Below are 10,909 nucleotides of genomic sequence, written 5' to 3' on the forward strand. Positions count from 1 at the left end.
ATTACCTGCTCCCTTCTTATTGCCCTGTCTTTCGTCTTGTGTTTGTCAGATCGTTGTTGGAAGCTCCCTGTTGTATGCCTGGTTTCTCGTTCCTGTTTCTTCCCTGTTCATCTCTTCACTGGATCTTCTCACCACTGGAACACCATCCACTTCACTCCACATCGGATGGCTCATCTCAGTTCCTGCATCATGCTCTCTTGTTGCCTCACCTCATCACCGATTTCTGTGATACCAACTCTCCACATTCCTGTTGTCCCTGCTGTTCATCTCTGTTCACTTGCATTTGCTAATAAATCTACTATCATTAACTTGCACTTGCTTCCTCACCCTCATTGCCGTTACAATAAGTTTACAAGTTTCAGAATAAAGAATACAAATTCTGCTCAAAATTGGACTTTTGGGGCTTGAATAATTTTGTACATGAATGTTTAAAGCCAATTTTATTATTATTATTTTTATTTATCATCAACTTTATTTTGTCAGAATCACTCAAATGTGTATTAATACATCTTCTGTAATAGAAATGCCTGTGCTAAAATGTTCTCATAAAATGTTGTTCTTGGCAGCAAAATATCTTGCAGGTCAAGGGGTTGAATAATTGAATAATAATACAATTATATATAAGCAAATTTTCATCCAAATTTTGGCCAAACTACTTTAACATGACTGCATATTAATTTGAATTAATTCGATGGAAATAATTCTTAAGAGTTAGATCAGCTAGAAATACTTGCGGTAACAACTAGCTGTATTCACATTTTACAGTGTGTTTCATTAAAAATAACTTGTTTTTCTCACTCCAAATGTTATTTCCTGTGAAAGTTCCTCATTCCATCACACTGTTTAACACAATGAAAGACAGATTGAAAATAAACCCATTCTGTTTAAATAAAAGTTTGGCCTTAAAGTGAGATTTCTCTTTAAAAAAAAAAAAAGTCTGGCTCAGGATCTACGGCACAGTCTGGGAGGAGGCTGGATATTGTCCTTGACAATGCAAAAAAAAGTTCAATCCCTGGCCACAACTATCTACTTATCTACTTGGATCCGGATGCAGAACATCTGGACAACACATCCCAGAGAGCCTTTAAGACGGAGGAAACATTGAGAAGTTCCACAGAGTTTGACTTCAGGATGAGCTCAGCACATGTTCTGCAGGCTCTGTGCCTGCTGATGGTTTTCTCCACAGTCAGAGCTCAGCACAGCTACACGTATGAAACCGGTGAGGAGTGGGTGAATACCTGGCGCCAGGGCTTCAACTTTCAGTGTCCCCACGGTGAGGTCTTAGTAGCAATCAGGAGTTACTTCAGTGAGAAAGAGGGCTCGGACCGCCTGTGGAACTTTGAGTGCCAGAGGACTCCCTACGACTGGGGAGAGCCCAACGAATGCTGGTGGGACGATATCAACAGAGCCGGGCTGGAATGGTATGTCTGTATGTATGCGGGTAACAGTGTGCTGTCAAACACATAATATGTCTCGCTATAATACTAAACACATTTGCAAGTATGTTTCATATGATAACATTCACTGTTGCAGAAAGGATCATGAAATGACACCCTGACGTTTCACTCTCTCTCTCTCTTTATGTATATTTTTTAAAGTGTGTTACATAAAGAGTATACTATAGATGGAATAGACAAAACATTTTTCCTCATATTTGCCAAACATTGCAAGAATCTTTTCATAATTACTATTTTAAAACTGCCGTTTCAAGTGTCTAGTCAATACACATACATGAATGAGAGACAGATTTGGAATATCATATTTTTGGACATATATATGGAAATTATTTTTTGACATTACACAGACATCCCTTGTGTTGCAAATATTTTTCTGACCTTTTCTGAAAAAGGTTTGGTGTTTGCATTCTGGGTTTATACCAACTAAAATAGAGAGCTCCCTTGCATCTATGATTAGACTCAGATGTGAATGATTACTGAAAGCACTAGCTAACACTAGCTTTCAGAGTTGAATGCTTGCTTTGACAACATCGTGATCATTTGTCTGTCAAGGGGAAAACAATGAAAGTTTCTTAAATAGGACTGGAGAAACACAAGCAGATGTTTGGGCCAATCCAGATTTTATAAGTGTCATTTATTCCTTGCCTCAGGTCGGCCGTTCTCAGTAAGCCACAGCCACAGAAGAGATATAATGGCAACACACTCTTGCCAACACTCAAGTATAAGAGCCTTGTTTACTGCCAAAATGAAACTTTAACAAGCCTCCACAAATGTACCTCAGACATGTTTGATTGCACATTTGTGAATCACTTCAGTTCTCTGACTTTTTATTAAGAACAGCACTATGACATTTCAAATTTAAGTTGTGTTATATGTTGTACTTCAGCCTTCGTTAAAAGGTTTCTTGTTGAAGCACTGCAAGGTTTGCAGTGTTCATTCCAATTACAGCAGAACATCTTGGACCCATTACGTACGTCTGACATGGGATTATTTCTTCTTCTCTTCTAATGAACTGTCATGTGGTCCTGGATACATGCTTTCGCAGTTACAGTTCCAATATCCAACACATTTCTGAGATGATCTATAGTTATCATAATAGTGATGAATTTAATTATTTATTTCTGCATGCAACATTGCTGCTTACCACCTACTGATACTTGGTCACAGCCAGATAAACCAATGAACAACTAACTTGGCAAAAAAGGCAAAAAAGTAAAAAACATATTAAAATGCGTTAATTGTTTTTTTTTTAATACACAAACAGATCACTTAATGAGTGTGCAAAAATCTGTCCACTTAGACAATCCAAGTCTGATGAGTCACCCCAGCTTAAGAATGTTGTTCAACCGGGCTACCAGCCAGTCTCTCCAGGAGATTCTGCAAAATAACTTTTAACCAAAGAGATATGAATTGTATTTATTTTATTATTATTTTTTTTTTTACCTATTTTAGTTTTAATAGTCTCTCTAGTTGCATCAAGGGCAAGTATACATTGTAATGACGTGAGTGCTACAGGTGCTATGTAAAAAATGATCATCCTCTAACCACATCTGCAGTGCTGGGAAGTTTTATAGACAGGAGAGGAAACTGAGGAATCAGTTAACAGAACCTAATAGAAGATTTTTATTTTTTATTTTTTTGGACTTCCAAAAAATGCTAGGGTCAGTTTGGTATGCTAATATCTAAACAACAAAAACAACATACGCATTCCAAAGGAATCTAAATGAATGCAACCATTATTAAAGATCATTGTGATAATAAATAGTAATTTTTACATTCCTGTTGTATAAACAACTGCACATTAAAGCTTCACATCTCCGTAACATTCATACTGAAATAATATTGAGGATATTGTAAACATAACAGTATCTCATAGTACATTCCTTCTGACTGTCAGTTACAACTAATTCATTCAAATGACTGCATGCACTATTCTCTCATTTTTGCCAGTTTTACACAGACTCCCGAGGACTCTGAGATTTGCTTGAACGGTATTGAACAGTATAAGCTTTGTTGTTTTGAACACATTCGGGATTAAACTTTTCCTGGAATAACAAGCTCATTCTATACTCACAGTGCTGCAGTTTCAGGACACTTTGGATATTTTGATAATTAATTGCAGCTGCCTTGATATAAAAACATAAAGTTCAAACTGAAGGTAAACACAAGCAGCTACAATAAGCAAAAGCATACTGTGCACTGGTTTAAACATTATACTGGCTGCTTTCTTTGTCATGCTCAATTTTGACATGATTACTCAGGATTACTAAGGCACTATTTTTTTTGCAAAGCTGCTTTGAAACAATAAGTATTATGAAAAGAGCCATTCATCCAAAACCGACTTTCGTGTTCAACAATGAAACCTTCTTTCCAGCATCTAGACTCTGGTTGTCCAAAGGAACGTGAATATTTTGCCTGGAATGGTCTGACATGAAAAATGATTCATAGCCCTCTCATGATTTTCCCCTCTAAAATAAACTGTAATGTCTTAAAGTAAGATGATTGCAATCTTTCCTTCCTTAATTTTTTTCTAATGATGTGATGTGTGTTGTAACACCACAAATGTAATTGTAACTTTTTGTGATTTATTATTTGGCTCAGGCTATTCATATCATGCTTAGTAAGACCTTTAAGATGACTTACAATCTGTGTGATTCTCATGACAAAAGTGACCTTATTTCACTATTTCTCCAGTTTGTTAGAACAGGAAATGTCTGGTTGCTGTGATCAGTCTCTGAGGGCATAAGCAACAGCGCCAAGAGCCATTCAGTGCTCCATCCAGGTTTCTCCACCCACTCCAGCAGCATTGGACTCAGTATAGTTTTCCCTGATCTATGCCCACTCTGTAAGATTTCCTCAGAGCCAGTGCCAATGACCTCAGTCCCTGTCTGTCTGAATACTGTCTGTCAGTCTTACTGCATGCTGGGAACTTACAATTAAGAAATTTAGATCAGTTTCACAATTTGTGGATTGATGTAAAATAATTAGATAACATATTTTGAGATACATTTTATTTCCAGGAAGCTTTAGCTACTTATATTTCTTCATATAGTTTTGCCCATTTTTGGTCATACTTAAGTTTGGGGATCAAAACTATTAGCTATCTTTTGCTTCAATAAAATCTATAATTTGTTGCTTATCAATGGTTAGTAAGGTGGTTGTTAAGTTTAGGTATTGGGTAGGATTAGGGAAGTAGATTATAGTCATGCATAATATGTGCTTTATAATTACTAATAAACAGCCAATATGTTAATAAGCAACTAGTTAAAAGTGAGAATTGGTCCATATACTAAAATGTTACCAAAAATGGATTTTCCCACTATCCAAGATGTATTTTCTTGCCCCCTGATGTATATTTTTATAAATATTTTGGCTTAAATATTTTGTTTACCAAATATATTTAGAATATAATTCAGAATATAGATAGATTAAAATATATATATATATATATATTCACATTGTTTTAGAATCAGTTGTTTACATCATTGCATAATTTGAAAATATGCCCCACATATACCAATTGCTGATGGCTGTCATTTAAGAGGATCTTACTTCATTTTCCCCTTTTCACATTATAAGAACAGTGTCTCCGAGTTGCACTAAGACATAGATGACATTCCACTGGGAGAAGGCTCTGGCCTTCTTCCTATTGGTGGAACAGTTGCCCATAGCGTCAGTGTTGCTATGACAAAAGTCTGGCACTGCTGGTGGCTGGGGAACAGTGCAGAACTCATGATTGTGTCCCTGTTGTGATGACAAGAGTTTGTATGGGCCGTAAACAAGCAGAAACCCTAAATAAACCTGTATTTACAGAAAACTACTCCTTGTCTCACAGCCATCTTAGAGGTAACATTTGCTGGCTTCTCAGTCTTATAATTATTGCCTAGTTAAATCAATTTAGAATTATTGCAATTACATGTAAAAACTTGTTTTGCACACAAGTCTTAATGGGTAAACATGTTCATATGTTTAAATATGCTAAAACTACTGTGGATTATGCATATAACAGTTAGTTCCAGTTCTAGTTAAATCTGATTGGACAAGCGGCATACCAAGGGTGTCAAAATAGCAAAATAACATTTATAAAATCTAAGTTACTCAATAGTAACGTCTTTTTATTTAAAAGGATGCTCCAGCCTCAAATGAAAATTGTGTCATTAATCACTTGCCCCCATGTTGTTCCAAACCCATAAAAGCTCAGTTCATCTTCGGAACACAATTTGTGATATTTTGGATGAAAACCGGAGGCTTGAGATTGTCCCATAGACTCCCAAGTAAATAACAGTGTCAAGATCCATAAAAGGTATGAAAAGTCATCGTCAGAATACTCCATCTGCCATCAGTCGTGCAATCTGGGTTATATAAAGCAAAGGGAAGACTTTTTGTAAGCGAGGAAAACAAAAATAATGATTTTAAATAATAATTCCTTTGTCAACGGTCTCCTCTGTGTCTCTCCATATCGCCGTGCTGCGTATGCTCTTCTGTATCCTCCGCACCACAAGGATGTGCTGTTTCTTTTTTAAATAAACAGCACCAACATCCTTGTGGCATGGAGGACATACGGAGCACATAACCCAGATTGCACGGGGTGGATTTGGGGTGGAGTAACCCTTTAACTACTGTTCAATAGCAATATCTTATTCTCACTTGTGCTAGTTTTCTAGCACAACCTGTGGTTGAATCCAAAAGATTAATTTCACGGTCTTCATTTAAAGCCCTGCAATGGCAAAATGGAACTAATGGCACCAGACAAAAAAGTCAGACCTAATGCTATGTTCACAAATGTTTGTTAAGCACACATTCCCTCTTGCAGTTTTAGTCAGCCCTTCAGTATAAACAGGAAGATGCACACAATAATAGTTCAATAGCTAAAGTCAGGCACACCTCACACAACCATATGCCACATGTGCGACCTCGGAACACACAAATATTCCAAAGCTTTGTTTTTAAGGAGTCATATTCATTTAAAAAATAACAAATGTCTGTTGTCAAGCCTCTTCACTCTATATAAAATCCATATTTGTACTGTCTACAGGTCCTCAGTTTGCACTAACAATGGGCTGGTTGCTGGTGTGCAAAGTAAGTACTTTGAAGCGGTTCTGGATCGAGAATGGCAATTCTACTGCTGTCGATATGCCCGCAGGTGCCCTTATTCCTGCTGGTGAGTCTTGGAATAACAAATGGTGACCTAATATACTCATACAGTTACTTAACAACCTCTATACATCACAAGTTATACGCTGTTATAGATTTTAGGATTATGTGTCCTCTGATAATTGTTCAATAGGATGTTTTTCACATATCTTATAACCTTTCTTTTAAATGAATTTTCATGATTTATGCACAGGAAGACGAGTGATGTTCCAGAGTACTACAAAGAAGAGGGGGAGATGGTAATCCCCAGTTATGGCTACTTCATAAGGGGGGCTCAAACTACTTTCAGTGGTGTACTGAGGTCTGTATGAACACTTCCTCTTCCTTTGCACTTGGTTTTGTGTCAAAATTACCATCCGTTTTATTACAGACGGATACATTAGCATAAGAGTTTTAGTTGCTGTTAATGGCTAAAAAAAATTTCCTTTAGAGGGAGATAACAGTTTTTTTTATGATTTTGCAGGGATCGGCAGTGGAAGTACATCTTGTGCCGAATGACAGACTTTGATTGTCAGTTTGAAAACTTCTAGGCTGCATGCATCACTTAATGTAACCTAAAAGAGCACATGTACGTCACCACATAAGCACTTAGAATAGCACTCACAGAAAATATATGCCATACTCCATTTTTAAATTAGCTTTATAACTTACAAATGTTTGGTTTGCTCTGTAAAAACCTGCATGGATTGCCATGTTCTCATATTTTGCCGTCATTTATGCCATTTCCATCTTTACAAATATTTTGTAATCATTTTTAAAATGTAAAGGACAAAAGAATTTTTTTATATTTTTGTGTATTATTAATAAGCTGCACATGCATTTATGTAATAAACCATGTAATAAACAGCATGAAGTTAACAATAGTTTGAACACTTTGAGTATCAATCAACACTTAAAGTATATAGCAGCATTTTTGCTTACTAATATGAATTTAACTATGATCTCCAATGCCTTTTTGAATGGTTTTTGAAAAAGTCTAAAATCTTTATTTTGGTTTATTTCTTTTTTTATCTAATTCTCAAATACTCACATGGAGTAACAAAACATACTGAATTCTTTGGAAAAATGGGTAGAACTAATAAAGCAAAGATTTCTCCCACATCTGCTTGTTTTTATTTTATTTTTTTGCATTGTGCAACACACAATGGCTGTTTACCTCTTCATCCTTTCTCCATCTGTTTTCTGCTTTGCTTTAACAAGTGACTTATTTCACCAACCTTATTGAGTGGACATGGCCAGATTACATCTGATCTCTCTGTATGTGTATGTATGTGTACAGATGTGTTTTTGGGTGTCCATAAATACTGATTACATTAATGACTCATAAGAGTCCTTAATTCAGGAATCAGACAACTTAGGTTGTGCTGTTTTCGAAGAAGAACCTACTCATAAGGGTGATTTGTTAGTGAATCGGATAACACTTTTTGTGCTGTATGTGTTTGCATGAAGCCCTGAGGAAAAAGTAGAAATTTCCTGCTGTTTTGTCATAGTATGTGGTATGTTTTGCATCACATCCAATCCAGACTGCACATTCACAATTCATATACACAAATATGACTTTTCTTTGCCTGTGTGAAGGTTTCCACTCTGTTAAAAAGTGATGCAGGAAGCACTCATGTGTGTTTGTGCTTGGTCTGGGTGTGTCTTTCTCAATGAGTGAGGCAATTATAGGTTGGATAATGGTGTTGGGGAATGAGACAGTTTAAATAGAGAAAATGCATTTCTCTTAAAACTGAATGAGAATTTAATACAAGACATTGTCTTTTCAAACATTTTGAATTGCGGTAGATTTATAAAAAAAATGGTGTACTGTGGTCTTTGCAATCCTGTTTTGTTAGAGACTTGGGCCGTTTATGATAAAGAATAGATGAATAGAATTTTTGGATTTCCTTATGTTTATTTATTTATTTTCCTTTTGCTTTTACTTAGCATTTTGCATCCTTTTTTGTTAAGCACTTAAATGAATGGGGTTAAGGAGAAGGCCACTGCCTCCAGTGCAGAGTCAGATTCTGTCTAGTTGTCTTTCTGGCTCCCTCCAGTTTGGTCGCGGTTGGATGTAAGCCAGTGGCTCTCAACACAGTTTATTCATGGCAGCTGCTGACTTGAGGCATGGAGCCAAGCATCACAAAATGACATGGCTGTACCCAAGTCAAGCCTTCTCTCTGGGGACAGCTGACACTGTCCTTGACTTACTGCGCACTTCTGCTGGAACTGACCACTGCAGAGGGTTCAGCAGGGCAGGCCACACGTTCATTCAGCTGCTCTGCCGTTTTCTTCCACTTTCTTCTTTTGTGAGTTTCAATTATGCCGACTTACATACATGCATTATCAATAGCCAAATGTGCAATGTTGTAATTATGGTTGTTTGCAGGAACGAGAATAAAACTTTGTTAGCGTGGTGAGGGTTTTGGAACCTATGCTAAGCTGTAATTATGGGATAAATACAATGAGACGCCACATTTAAGAGGAGGAGAAAACAGACAGATGCTAAATCCAATGAAAGCTCTTTAAAAATGCAGACTGCGAGGGTTTAACGAAGACAAACAGATTAAGCCAATAGCATGTTTCAGAAGAAGTTAGGCTAACATTTAGTGTATTTGCTTTTGTGTACTGTAAATTGAAATGCAGGTTCTGAAAGGAATTTAAAAAAAAAAGAAAAGAAAGGAACTTTCTGTCCCTCTTTTTATTATGCCATAAACTTCAGAATATTAAGGAAAAAAAATTGAAATCAAATAGGTGAGCCCATGATTGATTGGAGCACTTTTAACTTTTTGTTAAATATTTGAGGTGAAAATACATTCAGATAAATATAGATGGAAATAAACATATAAACATGGAAATAAAAACGTTTTTGGAGAGTGTAAAAAAAGTTACATTAAAATCCTGTTACTTGGTTAACTGTACAGTAAGTTGAAAATTAGATGGTGAATAATTGTAAATGGTTTAACATCACATGTCATTTTACTTTAAAATACTGTCAGTGTAACAGACACGCCAGGCTCCAATACCAACCAATCACAGTGCAAACCCTCACCGGAATACTAATCACACCCACCTGCTCCTCATCCACCTGCAATCAATCCCTCCTACAAAAGTCACACACACACACTCAGTCACCATTCGGTCTCGTTCGCAACTAGGTCAATACCTACCTGCTTACTCTAAAGGACTAACCTTTTACCGTGCTTACCTCTCTCCAGCGATCTCCAACGTCTTCCTGTCTCCATCGTGTGTGTGTGTGTCATCTGCTTCCATCGCCTTGTGTTACTACCCTCCGGATCAACTCATCACTCCAACCTCCAGCACCATATCCTCACCATTCACTACCTGCTCCTCTGCTTGTGCCTTAATAAACCGTGTTCTCCTGTTATTCCAGTCTCCTGTCCCTGATTACTGTAACAGAAGACCGGACCAAGATCTTTGGCACAAGCATGAACCTCATGGACCCTTTCCAAGACCTCGTTGACGCTTTGCGTCGAACCCTCACCAACCTTCCTTCATCTCCATCACCAGCGAGCACTTTCGGTAACAACACCACCGCTTCTTCACCCACCGTGTCTTCACCCACTGAGCGATCAAAGGTAGCCTTCTTAATCTCCCAGCTGCAAGGTAAAGCACTTCAATAGGCCGATTCCATTTGGACCCAAAATTATTCTGTCGTCCACTCCTATTCTAGCTTTATTGATCACTTCCGGGAGGTTTTCGGCAGACCTGCCTGGGATTCATCCATTGGTGAGAAACTAGCAGATGGAATGAGCAAGCCTTGCTGACCACCTACCGTCAGGGCCAATCCTCGAGTGCGGTTGCATCTCGCTGCATACGAAGACACCATCGGGCTCGAACACTTCATCCAACTATCCATCCGCTTCGCCACGCATATGCAGTCGTGCTTCGAAGAGCACCAGGGCCAGTCGTATGCCAACTCACCCCTCTGCCATCCAGAGACCGTCAGCTCACCAGAACCAGCCAATGAGCCCATGCAAGTAGATTCCAACAGACTTTCTGCTGCGGAATGGCAAAGACGGCTGGCCCAGAATCTCTGTCTCTATTGTGGATCCCCGGGGCATATAATCTCTTTATGCCTCGTCCACCCTCCTCATCCCATGGTGAGTGCCATTTTCACTTCGAAATATCAAATGAAACCACTCACCACTTTAGTGACACTTATTGCCGCTGACATCTCTCTTCCAGTTTCCGCACTCCTCGATTCTGGGTCAGCCGCCAACTTCATCTCCGGTGCCTCTGCTGTCAGCTCAATACCATGACAACGCCGTCAGCCTACCAGGTCCATTCAATAA

General features: G+C 38.0%; 1 protein-coding gene across 1 annotated transcript; it reads left to right on the plus strand.

The window, feature by feature from the left end:
- Positions 1-1,003: 1,003 nt before the first annotated feature.
- LOC132151877 (dermatopontin-like) lies at positions 1,004-8,173 on the plus strand. The gene is made up of 4 exons (XM_059560362.1): positions 1,004-1,421; positions 6,493-6,618; positions 6,805-6,912; positions 7,075-8,173. Exons 1-4 carry the CDS (start codon positions 1,132-1,134, stop codon positions 7,139-7,141), a joined length of 591 nt encoding a protein of 196 aa, XP_059416345.1. The 5' UTR covers positions 1,004-1,131; the 3' UTR covers positions 7,142-8,173.
- Positions 8,174-10,909: the final 2,736 nt, after the last annotated feature.

This window comes from Carassius carassius, chromosome 10 (assembly GCF_963082965.1).
Source record: "Carassius carassius chromosome 10, fCarCar2.1, whole genome shotgun sequence".
In the NCBI taxonomy this organism is placed as follows: domain Eukaryota; kingdom Metazoa; phylum Chordata; class Actinopteri; order Cypriniformes; family Cyprinidae; genus Carassius; species Carassius carassius.

What these genes read in the sequence shown, in the direction of transcription:
- LOC132151877 (XM_059560362.1), top strand. Translation starts at nt 1,132, where the DNA reads ATGAGCTCAGCACATGTTCTGCAGGCTCTGTGCCTGCTGATGGTTTTC. An exon ending in AACAGAGCCGGGCTGGAATG is followed by an intron (nt 1,422 to 6,492) that starts GTATGTCTGTAT and finishes TACTGTCTACAG; the next exon opens with GTCCTCAGTTTGCACTAACA. An exon ending in ACTTTCAGTGGTGTACTGAG is followed by an intron (nt 6,913 to 7,074) that starts GTCTGTATGAAC and finishes ATGATTTTGCAG; the next exon opens with GGATCGGCAGTGGAAGTACA.